We start from the raw sequence: 17,381 nt of genomic DNA on the forward strand, positions 1-17,381 counted from the left end.
TCCATGCTATCAGGAGTGGCAAAACACTTGGGACTCCTGTTCCTGTCGGGTTCCTTCACATGGCCACAGCACAAAGCCAGCGTGTGGGTTGATGTCTACGAAAAACCCATCTGTGAAGGCAAGGTCCCGTCTCCAGCCAAGTTCAGGGATGTGGGAAGAGGCTCTGTCCACAGCGTGGCTCAGTTGTAGCGTGGCAAACATGTCAAGTACTCCTCTGCCGCTGGTGTGGAGCTGCTGTGCTCCCGGCAGGACCTCACCCCGTGTCCTCGGAGCGTTTCCGTGGCGCTTGCTGAGCTCGCCGCCGAGACCAGGAGCGCTCTGGCAGTGTGCGTCTGCTTCTCCCAGGACAGAAACGAACCACTTCCTTAGAGGTGGGCCTTTCTGGTTCCACAGCACGTGGAAAAGCAGTCGGTAACAAACATTGTACATCAGCAGCGCCTGGCTCAGGGGAGGCGATTCTGTCCCGTCTGTCCCTGCAGCTCCTGGCAGACCAGCGTGTCCCGTGCTACCTGCTGAGCTCCAGAGAGCTCTTGCCGACGGGATCGCTGCCAGCCTTGCTGCCACTGATGGCTTTCATGGCGCAGTGACCTGAACTCTGGCTTAGTCTTTTCAGACACTTTTGGCCCTAGTTAAAATATTTGGCAGGGGCTTGCTTAAAACAGTGCTCGAACCGGAGCCTCCAACCAAAGCACCCGAGGTAAGTGGCTCACAGAACGCTGGCATCACTGTAGGTCCAGGATGCGCCCGTGCCGGCGTTGTGGCCCTCTCCCCCCGCCTGGCATGCTTCGATCTCTGTGCTTCACAGTCTCCACAGCATGAGGCTCTCTGTGCCATAATACCTTTCTTTTTCTAGACGTGCACACCGGCCAAATAATCTCCTCATGTCTTGATCAACTGCCGATTGAGATTATTTCCCGAACTAGCCAGACAGCACGGGCTTGTCTCTGAGCATGGACCCGTGGTGTGCCATGCCCTCCTCTCCCCCCTGTCTTGCAGTGCTTGTTAGGGCTTTTCCCTCTCCCCTCACACCTTCGCTGCCGGACAATCATTCCCTGTCATAGGAGGACTGACCTGGTGCTGTCCCTGCTCGCCTTTCCTTGCCGCAGTCTGTATGCTCTTTAAGTGAATGTGTTTTGTTTTTTTTTTTTGTTTTGTTTTGTTTTTTTCAGTAGGGAAAAGAACTTCCTTCTGCTGAAGGAATTAAATTTGCACATGGCTCAGGGAGGTACCTCCTCTGGCCGTTTCTGTTACCTCACTCATTTAGGCCAATTCCATTGCTAACATTCAATGGCCACCTTCCCCAACCCAAACTCCGAGAATAGTTAGGGAATGAAACCAACGTGCAGCTCAGGTTCTAGAGCCATTCGGTCGCGTCTCAGTTTCGGCCCCGTCTGCCCCAGCAGCATTGGGATGTGGGAGAGCAGCTGTTGCAAAGCGGAGGAGCCTGTGCCACACGTGCGCCATTCCCCGTCCGCACGAGCCCACCACCCCTGTCACAGCGCTTAACAGAGCAGAGACGGAAGCACTAACCTGGCTCTTGGCCCCGCGAGGTCAAAGGGAGGGAGAAGCAGCAGAACCGTCGCAGCCACCCAGGAGTGGCATCGTGTGGCTGTGGCACCTCCGAGACGTTGCCATTCTCCTGGCGGTTCAGCTCCCAGCACATGCTCCAGGGCTGGATAAAGCTGCTAAAAACCTGGAGTGTGTTCTCCCCACCTGAGGCCCTGGATCCTGCAACCGCTGTTGCCGTGCGTAACTGCGGATCAACGAGGATCGCCTCGCTTCACGTCAGCAAGGAATGGGAGTGGGTTGTACGATCACCCGTAGGCACATGCTTCCCTTCTGGATCGCACTGCCGGAGCCCAGGAAGCAGGGGGCTGGTGGCCACGGATGCGCCAACGTGAACTCTGGGGTGGGGTGGGGGAGGAACCGTGGTTTTGTTTTAGGAGTTGTCTAACTGTCACAAACTTTGCGCTGTGCGCAAAATGCAGTAAAATGATAATGAAACTTACCTGCTAGAACCTAGGCATTGTCAAGGCTATGCAGCCAAAACTTAATGTAAAGTAGCTAGTACAATGGAAGTACGGTATAAATTAAAAAAGAAAAAAATATCTATCAAACAAACAGCGCAACTCGTGAGTGTTTCGTTCTTTTTATTATCCTGCCTATTCTAAAGTCTCTTCTGTCATTTTCAAATACAGAGAGAGTCTTTTCAGAGACCAGTCAGGACCATCTCTTCCAGGACACAGCCTGCCTTGAACACCACCTGTGAAAAATCCCAGATTTCTGTCTTTTCTATTTTTTCCTAGGAGATTCTTGAGCAAAATTTACACACCATTTTTCTCCTGCCTAGAACAACACAGGGCAATAGTCAGATCTGTTTGCAGGAACTGGAAAAGTGAAAGATACATCCCAAAAAATGCATCTTGAGAAGATGCGTGTAAGATACTGGAAGGTACAGGACTAGAGGACGGCCCTTCTTTACCACCTGAGGTAGCTCTCAAGAAGTTCTTAGTTTACTCCTTTTTCGACTTCACATTATGACACCAGAGGGTTTATCAATGCTTCACGGGGACTAAGGAGGAGAGTGGAAGTGGGTGAGAGGTTACGTGACCTTACCTACACGTCACCGTGGGCATCAATGCTGTGGTCAGTGATGGAAACTCTGGAGTTACAATCTAGTCCCTCCTCTGTTGCTGTGGGTTTAGAGTTCGGAGTATGCCCCAAACTGCCCTGAGGCCAGGCAGGTTGGCCTAGGGAAAATGAAGACATCCAGCTGGAGCAGAAGAGGAGCTGCTTTTCCCTTTTTAGATAGTAGGTTTGACAGAACTGGTGCCCAGACTACAAGCGTGCTTCGTCTGGAAAATGCCCTCAAGTTGCCAGACTTGGCTCGGCGCTCGAGAGCGAGCCTACTGTGAAGCCTGCATTGTAGTAGTTTACTGAAGTTGACACCCACTCTAAAAAAGGAATTTTGAACAACTGCCAGTTAGAAATCTGGCCTGGGCCCGACTGACTTATTTACAAATGGAGTAATTTCTGTGATTTTAGCAACACATAAAAAGCAGCAGAAAAAAGCAGGGGAAATTCCATAGACGGGCAGCATGCCTTGATTCACAAGCACTTTGTAACTATTTAAAAGCAGTCAGTGTAGCAAAATTTGTCAACTCTTGCAAGCAGTATAGGCTCCATTGCAGCAGGGATGTAACAGCTATATGCTGTATGAAGAACACAAACCTTCCCCCGGTTTGTCTTAAGGTACAATTCCACCCCCGGCCAATGTTTCTGCCTTTTTTTTCCTCCTTGTAATCCTAGCTGTTGAGCTCAAGTGATCTACACTTGAGGCCAGAAAACAATTTTTATTCTGCTTAATCCACTACAATTGAAAAAGTAAGTTTGCATAGGAAACATTGAATTTAAAGCACGATTCCTGTGCAGCAGCGGGTCATTTACGATGAATGCTGACTATTCAAACCAGGGACTAATTCTCACAAGAAAAAAATTACGATTAGCTAGGAAAAAGTAAGTGCTTTCTGCCTGTTCCCCTAGGTGGTGCTACACTACAGCATGAGAAGACCATCGCAGCTACAAGGAGGAGTACTACCATGTTACAGAGCTCTCCGTCCTTTTCCTGGGAGGGCTGTGCACCCCGTTTGCCTTCCTTGCCTACTCGCACCAGGCTATCTTCCTTTCAGGGGGTTTCCCCAGAAAGAGGTGAACCGCATACCTTGTCCTGCGGGCTCGCCTGTTGTTGTAGAACGTGGCTCCGCAGGTTATTCCTATCACTGTGTCTCTGCCAGCTTGAGGAGTAAACCTGCTAGGCAAGGCAAACGGAAGGAACTAAGAATTTTGACGCTTACTAAACAGAAGGGGCGGGTATGGGGGATTCTTATACTTACATCGTATGGCCTCCCAAAGTAGGAGTACTTCAGGATCTAGATTCTCAGTTCCCTCCTTCAGAGGCAAGTGTGAACATGGCACAGGGACTGATCCTTCCTACTACGCATTTGCAACAATTCTAATGCGTTACAGTCCTCATCCTACTCTGCCTGTGCACGGGCAGCCCAAGGTCCAGAGCAACTTACCAAGCAACAACTAATTAATTAAATTCTTCCTGCTTTAACATCAGTGAGACTGCTTGGGCTGTAATGTATGGCGGAGCATCACCCTAAGATGACCTCATTCCCAGTCCTGCAGGTCAGAGTGACATGACATACATACCCTTGACCTCTGCAATGGAGAACTAGCATATTCAGCAAATAAAGGTGGTGGTGACAGCAGCTAAGAAATGACACTTAACATTTACAAAGCCATTAAGGTGATGATGGGACTGAAACTTGAGAAGGAGCCGTGCTGCCCACACCCCTGCCCTTTGCTCAGCATGCTTCAAAAGACGAGTCCTTTAGCAAATGGGCAGGCAGCTCAGAATGGAGTCATGAGGCCAGAGTCAAGGCTGTACAGAGTCCAAGGCAAATGGAAGAGAATTTACACTTCCCCGTAATTCCTCCCGACGGCACAGAGCTCCCCCTCAAACCTGGCTGGCATGACGTGGTCCTTCTGTCTTCAGAGCTCCTGCAAGTGAGAGAATTCCTCTTGGAGCGCGAGTCGTTTGACCGTACTGAAGCGAGGACTGCGATATAATTAGTACAATAACTGACAGGATGTGAACAAGACTATCAGAGGCCTAGATTTTGCTCTTTTGTACACAAAGCCCTCCCTAGCAGACACCTCCTGTGGGGACAGTGCCCGTACGTTGTCCCGAGCCCAGCTCCCCATCTACAGGGGACAGTGACTGTTCCCAGCTCCACAGGAACAGGCAAAGGAGGAGTAATTGCGTCATGGCCTGAAAACGAACACGTGTGCCGATTAGGGGACTGAAGTAGTATTACTACACCCACCAACTGTATTGCTTCTGAGGTCACTGGGGAAGCTCCAGAGAAGGAGCATGGCCAGACTCCAGGAGTCTCGTTCCATCCACCTTTCCTCCACAGCCCCACGCACGCCGAACCCACCGCGCTGAGGCTGCAAGGTTGGCAAATGCAAGCAGCGGTTGACGGTTTCCTCATGGCCTACCTTGGTGCCGTTCGTTCTGCTGACTCCTCTCCTCTACTCCTCCACAGGCACGGCACAGTTCTCCTTGTTTTCCGACGGAATCGCAAGATAGTCTGTCCTGCAGTTGGAGGGAAGGAGGGAAGCATAACCTCAAGTGCTGCAGTGCAAAAACCAGTTCAGGTCCGTTCACCCTTACAGAGACACTAAATGCCTCTAGGTATCTCTAAGGTAACAAATATCACCAGTAGAAGATGCTCGCAGTAGGGAACTCTCCTCGGCGTAGTCAGGAGCAGACACCGAGTCTTCCCTACTGTAAAATCCTACGCATGCAGCCATCCTACTGCATCCAAAGAGCACCCTGATCCAAGCCAAGTACGTAAAAAGATGGGAACGGGCCAGTATGAAAATGAGAACATCTCTGCTGTGTCAGTTGTGTCTGTGAGTCAGAGCTCTGAGCGCAGCCCTTCCAGGGGAGCAGCTATGTGCAGTTCAAACCAGGCCACTTGGGCATACCGTGCGCTGTGGCCACGCTCCCTGCCTGGTGCATTGTGCAAGCGCACCATCTCCTTTGGTACTCCTAAACATTGCAATGATTTCAGACACAGCAAACAGCAGCGAGAAACGTGCAGTAGCTAAGTTCAGTCTTCTTGCAGCCTGATCTGGACTGAGACATGCAAAGAAACCTCGCGGAACCGCTAGCATCTCGAGAGATTTCACACTTACGCATTTTCCTGGGCAGCCTCCTCCGCCTTGGAGACTTTCCTGTAGCAATAGACCATTTCTATCAGTAGCCACAAGGTGAGGAAGACCAGCAGAATATACATCATAATTTCAGAGATGACCGAGGTGAAGTCTTCTCCAGCTGTTAAGAAAACAAAATAATCTCAGATCATTTACATGCAGCTATTGGAGCACAGCAGCTCCACTGACACTTTCTACCCTCGTGACATCCTTCCTAACCCACCTTGCCAGAGATACCCAGGTGCCACTACACTGTGAGGGGGCAAAAAAGAGGGAACAGGCGAGGCTGCCAACAGGACATGCCAGCAGCAATCCCACTGCGCGTTTCCAACTGAGTCAAACATGCACAGGCTCGCATGTGCCTTGTGTTCTCTGCCGCCCACACATTCATACAGGCTGCTCACCGTTTGCTCACCGTTAGCCTACCTCGCCTTCACACTGCTTCCTTTGTGTATTCTACTCGCTGGTGTTACCTGACTCTATTGTGCCGCCAGTGATTTGAAAGAGATCAAAACACAGAGATGCTTATGGGGAAGAAGGGAAGGGAAGATGCATCAGAAAAAGATGAGGGCTAAAAGCTCTTGTACCTCTCTGAAGAAAGCAGCAGAATTCCCACTGATTCCTAACAAGCCCGGATTTCAGCTCTGAACTGAGCAAAACCAAGACAAACAGAAAGGCAGCACCGCAAAGGGAAGGAGGAACTGGGAGAAGGTGGAAGCAAAAGACTGGTATCAAAATGGAGGCTGAGTCGTTCCAAGAGGGAGGGGGTGGAAGCAAGGAAACGGGCGCTGCGGGTACCCTGGCAAAGGCTGTGCTGCAGCAGCCTAGAGCCACTGGTGAGAAGCCAGCGTTCTGAGCAGAGAAACTGGAAACCCCTGCTCGCTTCTTGTGCCTGCCCAGCTGTTCCCAGCTGGTGCCCCAGCCTGCTGAGCTTATTGTACCTTCCCACACTCGCACACAACGGCTCTGAGCCTAAAAAGAGGACGCAGCAGGCAAACAAAACGCAGGTCTTTTCTCCTGAACCCTGTGTAGTGTTTGTTGCGGGCAAAGACAGCCACAATTATCTGGTAGCTCGGTCACCGCTCTCCTGCAATGCAATGAAATAAACTACATCCCTGGATGACGACGCCCACGGCGCGTTAAGGCACAACACACTTTCTGCCAATCCTTCATACCCTCCTCCACCACGGTGAGGTGGATCTCTCTGGAGCTTGTGAAGAGAGGCCGGTGAATCTCAAAGTCAAACTCCCGGGTGATGTTACAGGTGTAGATACCAGAATCGTTCAAGGTCACATTTAACACACTGATGGATACATCCTGCATGTCTTTACTCCCATTCCACTGTAACCGACCACTGAAGCGGCTTGGAAATTCATGGTTTGTTTTCCTGTACTCATAGATCTGTGAGGAAATGTGAAAGGGTATTCTGATTAATCACCGACTCATTATCTCTGACAACAACACAGCATATGCAAGGAACATCATCATTGTCCTGAGCTACACACATGTGTGTTCTGGGCTGTGGCTTCCTTGGTAACAGCAGCTATTCATATTCTATCACCCTTTACCTCAATTATCTCAAGAGTACTTTACACAAAACAGAAAGCCAAATTATCTCCATCACAGAGGTAGAAAAACAAGGCACTGAAAAACTGAGACACGTGGACAATGACACAAAAGATCAGCAATGGAACTAAAAAATAGGATATTGCAAGTCTTTGTGCCTAACCTGCACATGAGATCATCTTAAGAAGGAACCACAGAATAAACGTGGCAAAGACAAACGGTCATTTTTGGTAGGCCCTGGGATATTCAGGTGAAATGCAAGTGTTGCCAGATAAATATGACAGCGTGAAAATGGTGCATCAGAAGGACAGAGCTGGGGTGGCTTTCACAGACCTAACCTTTTCTAAGTTTCTGGCTGACCACAGTCCCCATCATTAAACTGCCCGCCCCAGCTCAGTTTCATTAGCGGGCTTTGGGTCACTGCAAGGGAATTCCCATCTCATTCCTTAGCACGGTCCCTTCAGTTCTCAGACAGCAGGAGAATATTTGTCATCTTGCCTGGCCCTGCTCAACCAGCATGAAACGCTACCACTGACCTAACACTTCATACTCAGATAAAATAGCTAGAAAGAAATGTGTGCACTCAAGCTTTATCTTACTCTCTGTTTTACCATTCTTTCTTGAATTCCAGTTGCCCCTCATCTGTACGGTGCCTGTTCTGATTCACTCTGAAAACGAGTTTTACCTTTTCCTGACAGGGATCCTCCCACAGTCAGGATACCACTGCTTTCTCTGAGGCAAAAAGAGGCAATTCCTCTCCTGCAGATTTATTGGAGCCCAATTTAACCTCCAAAGAACAGCTCTGGGATTCAGAAGTGTCCTAAGAAGGAAGAGGTGGCCAAGGGTACCAGGTGTCACTCCATACTTCTGTTTCCCTTCTTGATTTCCTCACACACCAGATTTCACGTATTCAAGGAATGGAACCGGACACTTGGCATTCACGTATATACAACCCCAAATGTTTGAACTCGACAACAGATTCTGGTTTTTCCTGCTATGAGTTCCTGCTGTGCCCAAGTGTGGAAATGAGCTAAGCGGGGAAAAGACACTTTAGTTACCGCTTAGAGTTGGTGCTGTGGAAGCTCTGGGTGAAAACGCTGCAAAAATTGTGAAGATCTGCAGCTTAGAGCTGAACTCCAAGCTCGTCTCTCCTCTGTGATACAAAACCAGCCTGCTGGCATTTCTAGGGACTCTGAATGAGAACGTGGCAGAAAGCTTCAGTTCGTATTTGGGTCCCTCTCCTTCCCTGAATACAGCCTTCCTTAGGGATCCTGCCGCAGGACAAACTTACGCTCTCACATAAATACCTTTTGGCTTCTCCCACATGAGTTCACTGGACTGTGTTTCACAGTAAGACCTATGAAAACACGGGCTCAGCTACCAAACATACATACAGGTTCATCTTTTCCACCCTCCGGCCTGTAGAACCATTCCACCACCGTGCTGGCTGTGACCTCTTCCCTCTTCATGCAGGAGATGCAGAGCAGCTTCATGTGCGTTCCCTGGACAGCCTCTGTTTCTGATGGAACTTCAACACAGACTGCTGAACAAAAACCAGCTAGGGAAAAGGATCAGCAGAGAAGAAGCATAAGACAGAATTAGAGAGACGTCGGTGATCCACATCTCAGCATTTATGATCACATGGTACCTGATGGAAAGTGGAAAGCCATTCGATTCATTACTAGTACTGTCTGACAACAGGTTAAGTCTCAAATCTTACCAAGCTTCCTTTGCTGAGATAGAAATAATTCATAATAATTAACAGAGAGTGGTCGCTTCATGCAGATTTACCTCTCCTGTATCTGCTTTGCCACTTTAGTTTTTTCCATAGTAATTGATGCCACTTTAGAGGCATTGTTCATTCTCTCCCATGCACGCGGAGCATGCTTCTGTTACAGTAGCAGCTGCAGGCTAGTGTGATAGAAAGGCAGAATCCAAGCACGGAGGACCAGCTCGCCCTTTGTGCTGGGAGGCCTGGATGTTTTAATCTGGCAACGTGCTCAAAACAAGCAGGGAGGCCTGACCGCCCTTCCTGTCTCGAGGTCTCATAAACACTACTGGAACCAAGGGGCTCGGGTGGAGTAAACCTGGCAGCGGGAGGAGTTACTGGGTTTACACGCATTCCTGTTCAAAACGCTTCCAATCTGATCGGTGCCAGTACTGGCAACTCTAAAATACCGCCCGCCCAAACAAGACAAAAATCATTTGTCTGTGAAGCTACAGACTCGCTAAGAAAAGGAATGCTGCAGCACATCTCGGACTAAATCCCTGCCGACGTTTGTGCCCTGGGCTAACCCATACCGGATTCTGCCTGCCCGAATCTGTCTCCGAAGCCTCGAGTGTGGCTCACTGGACACTGCTGACTTCGCTGGCTGCTCCCTCCTCCCCAGCCCGAGGTACCATTAACCCGCTCGCAGCACTGTAGCATCCCAGGACCTACCCTGGAGACAGCCAGGTTCCAATTCTCCCGTACTACCAGTGCCACGGGTAGCACCAGTTTGCTGGGAGAAATAAGGAAGCAGCTACCGGATCCTGCTTTACTCCGGTTCAGTTAGATACGCGCAGGGAGATACGGCCCACCCAGGGCTGTAGGCAGACGCATGCATCGAATAGAGCTGTACAGGCAAAGCTGACCAACCTTCTCTCGGCTGCAGAAGAAAAACTGATCGCGATAAAGCGTTTACTCCAGTTTATGTAGAGTGCACGGAAAACTAGCACTGGCACGCACGGCCAGCTGGTTTGCACATCCTCCCCGAGGCAGCTAAATGCCAAATTACGTTGCAAATTTCAAAGCAACAACGAACAAGACACAGCACGGAACTTGCACGCGTATTAAAGCGGCGCTTTGTGCCCTTAGTCTGCTTCGCAGGAACGTATTTCCCCTGCTCGTATCAACTCCCTTGCATTCACCCGAACTCCGCAGGAGCGGGATTTCCTTCTCTCGTAAGCAAAAAGGCCACTTCAGGGGCCGGTGCCGGTGGCAGCGACTGGCTCGGGGTGCCGGAGGGGAGTCCCCGGCCCGGGATGCCGGCGGGGAGCCCCCCGGGGGGGGGGTCCAGGCCCGGCGGGGAGCGCGGCCGGAGCGGAGGGAGCGGAGCACCTACCCCAGAGCACCAGCGCGGCCGAAGACGCGCAGAGCAGCCTCGGCAGCGCAGCCATTGTTGGGCTCCGGGAGCGGCTCCCGGTCCGGCCCGCAGCTCCCGCGGCGCCGCCGCTGCTCCCCGCCGGCCCGGCGCAACAGGGCGGCCCCGCCGGCCCCCCCGGCCGCCCCCGCGGCGCGCAGGGAGCGGCAGCACCACGGACAGGGCCGCGGCCGCGCAGGGCGCGGGGAGGGGCCGGGGCGCGGAGCAGCAGGTGGCTGCGCGGCTCGGCTCGGCTCGGCGCGGCTCGGTTCGGCTCAGTGGCAGCCGGCGGCTCTTTGTTCGGCGGCCCGGCCCGAGGGAGCGCGCATCGCTGCGCGGGGGGCGCAGCTTCCCTGCGCGGCGCGGCCCCGCGAACGTCTGCGCGGCGCCCAGCCTAAGCCCGGGCGGGGGGCACGGCCCGCGGCAGGCATGCGCGGCCACCTCCTCCCTCCCTCCCCCGGCCCCAGCCCCGGCCCCGGCCCCGGCTCCTCCCGGCAGCGGGGCTCGGCCAGCAGCGAGCGGGGCGGCGCGGCCCGCGCGGGGGGCAGGGCTCGGGCGCCGGCCGGAGCGCAGCCGAGGGGGGCGAGCGGGGCGAGCGGCAGCGGGGTCACGGCGAGGCCGCCGCCTCTAACCCGCTTAGCGCCGGGCTGAAGGTCACCGCCGGGAATTACCGGGAATTACCTCGCGTCCCAGCCCGGCTGCCGGCGGCAGGATGCCAGCCGCGGGCCGGGCTTCCTCGGCTTGGCCGGGGGCCACCGCGCCCCGAGGGCTTCTCCGGCCCCGAAGGGCACAGGGGGCAGCGGGGGCACGGCCCGCAGTGCTGCTGACCGCGCTGCCTCGTCCCGCAGCACCGGCTCCGTAAGGCACGATCCGTGGGATCAAACCTGGCCGCACGGGCAGCTGGTGGTGCTGAGACCCACCCAGACGGAGCAAAGGGCCGGGGGAAGGCAGCGGCCCTGAGCCCACAGCCCCCACGGGCTGAGCCAGGCACGATGCTGCCAGTGCTGGTCACCGCCGCAGCCCGGTGGCCCCCACTGCGCCTGGCAGCGGGGCTCGGTGCTCAGGACACACGTGTGCCGCCTGGGCCCGGCCACAGAACAAAGCCAACCCAACGCTTTAGACATCATCAACTCCTGTTCGTACCAGCAAGCTGCATTCATCGCCTGCCATGCACACATGCAGAGCCACCGCCTCCACGTCACCCTGTGGAGCTCCTGTGACAACTCCAGGTCACTCCCACCCAAGGGCATCTTCCCCATTCCTTGTTCTGCTGCATTTCACTCACTGCACAGGCCGCTGCCCTGTGCCAACCCCCAACGCTTTTGCAGCCTGGACTGACCAAAGCCCCGCGCTGGCCAGTGGGGTTCGCTGGCTGGCCCCGCTGCTCCGAGGCTGCTTCGGGCAACTGCGCGCCCCTACCAGCAAGTTACCCAAAGAAAACACCCGCTTAGCATAGGTCCAGGAGCCAGGTGTGAGTATGGAGACCAAAAGCTTGTAAGTCAGTGGCCCGCAGATACCCATTCCCCCCTTAGAAGCCATCCATCATGAATATCCAAACCTTAAACCCCGATTTTTCCCCACAGGGAGACAAAACAGCAGCCGCGATACCCAGAGACGAGGGAAGGATGTAGCCTCCCTCGTTAAGCCCCTTGCTGCTCTCCCATTGCCCCTTGTGATATCCACAACAACCCAACAAAGGGAGGGATAAGCCACTGGATTTGCTCCTAACTCTTCCGGAACAATCCAGCCCGTGTGTGGCAGATGAGTGCTGATGGTGGGTTTTTTATAGACACAGGAACTACTGGACAACGGCCCCAGCTATCTCATTTGACAACCACCTGTCTCATGGAGTACAGTGGAAATCACATCTGTTCCCAGGAAGCCAGGTGCACTGCCAGAAAACACGGGGCACGGATCAGCAGAGCTGTACTGTTTGTGCTGCCGCTGCTCTAATTACATCTATTACGGAGCATCCTGCCAGGGAGGGGAGAGAGGGTCTGAGAGGATTAAGAGGAAGCAGCAGCTCTACAACACCGATTCAGTTGGCAGCTGCTGCCCGACCCTTCAACCCCCTTCTACTCCTGCCCTGCAGTGCCGTGGTGCTCCTCCAGGTAGGAGCAGGAGCCCTGTTCTCCTCTAACCCCGGGCACTCCAGAACACACCTGCCCACCAATTTACATTATAGCGATAAACAAACATCCTAAAAAAGTAACGAGCTCTCCCTCAGAATCACTCACGTACAGACCTCAAGCGCTCCGTGCTGGACCAGTGTTCCAGCTGCTATCTAAAGAAGGGAAACTGGGCCAAGAGGTGAAGACAATCTCTGGTGAAACTGGGTTTTGGGTGGATGGTAGGACAAAAAGCCATAGGTCAAGGCAGCAAACAGAGCTCACACCATCTCCCCCAGCCCTGGAGAAGTTTATTCTTCACCCAGAGCACGTTTCGTGTACTACAGACAAAAACAAAAGTGATTTGAAATAAATACTTGTAGTCTCTGCATTTTATTGATCTGCCAGAATCGGTTGGGTTTGGGGGTTTTTTTGTTTGGTTTTGGTTTGTGGGTTGGTTTTTTTTGTTTGTTTGGTTTGGTTTTGTTGGGTTTTTTTTTAAGAAAAACTTCTCTGGACTTAGGGATACTGGGTGTTTTTCGAATAAAAGGATAAGATAATTTCATTCTTGCTAGAATCTGGGCTTAGCTGGGAACCACTCCAACATCTCCATGTGCCTGTTTTGAATGGGCAACAAACCCAGCCCTCCTCAGGAAAACTGTCAAAGAAATGGGATGCCACACTGGGAGCCTGTTTCAATTTTCAGCCCTGGCGTGCTGTACAAGAGATGGAGAGCCCATCTTCTCCAAACCCACCATGAGGCTGCCCCACTGCTCCTTCTTGCCCCAAGACAGCCCTGGGCACCCCAGTGAGCAGGCTGGGGGCAGGGTGAAACCTGTAGGGTGCAGGATGCTTGGCACTGCAGAGCCCTCAGCCATTTTGGCACTCCAGGGGAAACGGTGAAGGGGGCTGAACGTTGGGAGAGAGAAATCTTGAATGCTGCAAGCAGCAGCCCAACTTATCATGCAGGGGTTGCTATGGCAACCCACCCAGTTCATGCTTCACAAGGGGGAAAAAAAGGGGGGGGGGAAGGCTGGCACTTTTGCACAGGCACAACAAGACGAGGAGATAAAAATAATTTCAGCACCCTGCCCCCACTAATCCGTCACTCCTGTGGTCCTGGAGCCAGGCTACGGGAGTGGGAACACAAACCCTGCCTGCCTGGCTGCCCTGTGACAGCCACCGCGGCCGCTGCCTCTGCCACCCGCAATCACAGCACCGCATCACAGCACCGCACTTCAGTGTGAGCCTTCCCTCTGCTGTGCAGCTAAACACCAGCGATGCTACGGGCACCCTCCTGACCGCCAGGAGCCAGCACGGACCTGCCACTGCTCCCAGACAACCGTCCCCACCTCAAGGCCACCAGAGCTGTGCAACAAGCAAACAACAGCAGTGCAATCCGCCGATGCACAGCTGCTAGAAGGAGAGCATGAAAATGAAGCGAGCAGCCTTTACACTTGCTCACTGCTGCTCCCACAGAGCAGCCTCGAGCCGGTATGAAACCAGTAATGGTTTGCAGGAGAAATCTTACAGAATAATGCATACCAATTTAACAATGTTGAATTTAATAGAAGAAGGCATTCTTCCCACGCACCTTAAAAACCATTCCACAGCAATCTACAGCAAGGGAAGACTTTTCTAGTTGCCTTTACAGGGTGCCTGGAGGGTTATAAAAGCTCATTCAGTTTTCTCTTTTTCACACCCAAGTTTTAAAACGCATTCTCCGTGTAGCTGCCAACTTCCAGAGCCTCATCGTATGCTCTGAACTACAAACAACTCCAGCTATACTCTGCACATCTTTGCATCTGCAGACCTACATCTGCAGCTGACGCACAGCTCCCCGTGCTGGGGACTAGGTCTGCCGTCTTCAAGCGCCCCTAGCCCCAGCTGCACGCCCTTCTCACACCGCCCCGATACTCAAGAAGGTCGGCCCCCGTTTATGCTCCTAAGATGCAGGTACCCAGAGTGGCCCAGCTGTCCTACGTGCCCTCTCTGCACAAAGCAGGCAGGTATTTTGTGTTGCGTTGTTTTTCCGCCAGATCTATTTCTCCAGGCAATGTAACGAAGCGGGGTTCCCCTTGCGCATACCCCTACGGTTCCTGAAAGCTCTGCTCCGTACTGAGCCACCGCTCTGTTTGCTGTCACACGCGTGCTGCAGGACCTCCCCCCACTGTATATAGATCATGCACGTTCCCGATGTACTGCTCCTGCCTGACCTGGCTTAGCTGCCTCCTTGTGCCTGCAGAAGATGCCAGCTGACCACCACAGCCTCTGTGGCGGATGGGCAATGTTCTCACCCTTTAGCCAGCTGCTTTCACCGAGGAGCCCCTTTGCCATCAGAGATGGCAAAGGGGCTCCTCCTTTACCTCCCAGAGAAAACAGAAGCTGCCCAACACGCCTCTGTTTATCCTTGGCTCCGAGAACTGTGTTCCCTTCAGGCCTAAGAATGAGGAGGATGGGATGTGAGCGTCCTCCCCTCTGTGAACTGCCCCCGCCAGCAGGCAACCTGAGCTGTGGCTGAGCCTTCAGTGCTCTTCAGAGCGGTGCTCCCTGTGGGAGAAATCCTTCCTCAAACACACAACAACCTTGCACAAGCCAAAGCCTGCGCATGCCCGGAGGACCAGCAGGGTCTGGGGACCTGGATCCCTTTGAGCAGCAGGCACGTTGAAAATTCTCCCCTCTGGGTCCAGGAAACACACCGAGCTACATTCCCACATGCTGCTAACATTTTGTGGTCAGCAACTAAATAAACATATTTTTTTTCAGACCTTTAATACAGGCCATATTTAGAAGTGTGTTATTGTATACATCCTGGAAATTCTAAGCCCTGGTGTTGGTCCAGGTGCTTTTGGGGTATTGTTTTCTGTGACTCGATGCCAACAAAATCAAGTAGCGCATATGCACAAGGCGAGCCTTTGTGTGCTGTAACCTAAGTGCTGTTTTACCAATCTGGAGTCTAATGAGGTGGCACTTTTGCAGAGATGCTTTTAGGCCTCTCCTCAGCTCATTCACTTTAGCAGTGGATGAAAATCCATTAGCATGTTAGACTGCCACATATATTCATTCACATTTGCTCATTTAATTTCTGAATTCTTACTGCTAGTAAAATACACAAATGCATTGATTGTTTTAGCACTGTGCAATGATTGCGTTTTCATAAAGAAAAGCTTTTTCAGCAAGTGTTGGTGTCTTACCTTGGCTGGACTGAAGCGCTAGCTGCTGCTTTTTTCCTTAAACAGTGAACAAGGCTGCATCTCCTTCCCAGCCATCAATAAACACGGGCATACACCTTTCAGTTCATTTCCGAGTCCCCTAGAAGGCAGCTCTCGGCTACTACTCAAATGTGGGTTGTTTTCACAGGACTTCAGGAAATACGAAGGATGCTGAGAGACTTTTCTTGTACTGGAGATGTTTGGTTGGATATACTTATTATCTTGCAGAATCAAGCTTCCCACTGTGAAAGAAAACATCTTTGGCTGTGTTCTACGCCTTCCACCTGTGGGTTTCCAGCTTTGTCCTCCTAGTCGCACAATTGTCATTGTCTTTCAACTAAAATGACAAGCACGTATGTAATATATTAGACATGACACAAGAGAAAGGAGAAACAGTTCTTCCCAGCTTCAATACAACAGAACTGAAAGGTCTTTTGTCTTCTAGCAGCAAGGAACATCTCCCTGGTCAAATTCAAAGGTGCTTTGTAAAACAGTGGAAGTTACACAGAGCTTTGAATCTGTACAATGTCACTGCCTCCTTCAAACCCACCATTTTCAAAGGGAATTCCTCGCTAGCACTGCAGCATCTAAGCAGGCACCTTCTCCTGGCTAGGTATTCCGCTGCAGTTTGCTTACTTTTCATAGCTGTTTTATTAACTTTAAACAAAGAAACAACCAGGAAAAATCAAACAAATTTTGAGTAATCCTAGGTTTCCATCCAGAGGCCAAATAATGCACAGGAAAAGGAGAGACTATGGGGGAAAATCCCGGAGGGCGGGGTGGGGGGTGGGGAAAGAGGGAGGGAGAGAACATGTGTGTGCACGTATGTACGTAAGCGTGTGCTGTGTGCAGGTAAGTGGTGCTGAGCAGTGCCGGTGGCTGTCCCAGCCCGGCAGATAGCGCTGTCCCCTCTGCGCCCAGCGCCGCTCCCCGCCGCAGCAGCTCTCAGGCAAGGCACATCCCCGAGCTACAGAAACTTGCCGTTTCTGGACCCTCCTCGTCTTTCCAGCTGCATCCGTTTGTCATCTGATGTTATGACTGCTAATTACTCGCCTCGGAGAGTCCCCAGCACAGAGAAGGCGCTTTACAGATGCTGGGCTAAGAGCTCAGTGTAGCCTCAGTCCCACGATCTAATGACTGTCACTACTTCAGTATCCAGCTGGTGACTGGTTAAAGTAATCTCTCTATGAAAACTCTAATTTATCTACAAATAGATGATGTGCTGTATCACACCTTTCCCCCAGTTACTGTGAAACTCTACAGAAGTAGATCAATTCTCTTAGGAAAACATGGGGGTGCAACCCCCATTAAAGTCACACATAGCAACTGAATCAGCTGCAAAACTTAACACTTTGCGTGCACGTGCAAATATTCCCTTTTCACCCCAGAGATCTGAAGTTCTTGATTTAGCAAAACCATGAAGTCCCTGAAACAGAACAGCTCTTCTGTCGGTACCTGTCACATTTGAAAAGCATTTGGTCATAAAGGACTTAAGTGATGCACTGTCTTGATACAGGCTTCAGAATTAGATTTCTGTGACACAATAGAAGCAGGAGGGATGCAGAAATTCCTGTCCAGACCAAACC

At 52.1% G+C, this 17,381-nt stretch overlaps 1 protein-coding gene across 4 annotated transcripts; it reads right to left on the reverse strand.

The window, feature by feature from the left end:
• Positions 1 to 1,138: 1,138 nt before the first annotated feature.
• SCN3B (sodium voltage-gated channel beta subunit 3) lies at positions 1,139 to 15,869 on the reverse strand. Of its 4 annotated transcripts, none has more exons than XR_005107790.1 (7): positions 10,458 to 10,931; positions 8,748 to 8,911; positions 6,963 to 7,188; positions 5,770 to 5,908; positions 5,068 to 5,164; positions 3,722 to 4,566; positions 1,139 to 2,750 (listed from the first exon to the last, which is right to left on the reverse strand). XR_005107790.1 is itself a non-coding variant. In XM_037409743.1 (6 exons), exons 2-5 carry the CDS (start codon positions 8,844 to 8,846, stop codon positions 5,101 to 5,103), a joined length of 528 nt encoding a protein of 175 aa, XP_037265640.1. In that variant the 5' UTR covers positions 8,847 to 8,911; positions 15,778 to 15,869; the 3' UTR covers positions 2,134 to 4,566; positions 5,068 to 5,100. The 4 variants fall into 4 exon arrangements, 2 of the variants coding, with proteins under 2 accessions (XP_037265640.1, XP_037265639.1); XR_005107792.1 differs by having other exon boundaries at positions 2,134 to 2,263; positions 2,617 to 4,566; XM_037409743.1 differs by lacking the exon at positions 10,458 to 10,931 and adding an exon at positions 15,778 to 15,869 and having other exon boundaries at positions 2,134 to 4,566.
• Positions 15,870 to 17,381: the final 1,512 nt, after the last annotated feature.

Source organism: Falco rusticolus, chromosome 16, assembly GCF_015220075.1.
Source record: "Falco rusticolus isolate bFalRus1 chromosome 16, bFalRus1.pri, whole genome shotgun sequence".
Lineage (NCBI taxonomy): Eukaryota > Metazoa > Chordata > Aves > Falconiformes > Falconidae > Falco > Falco rusticolus.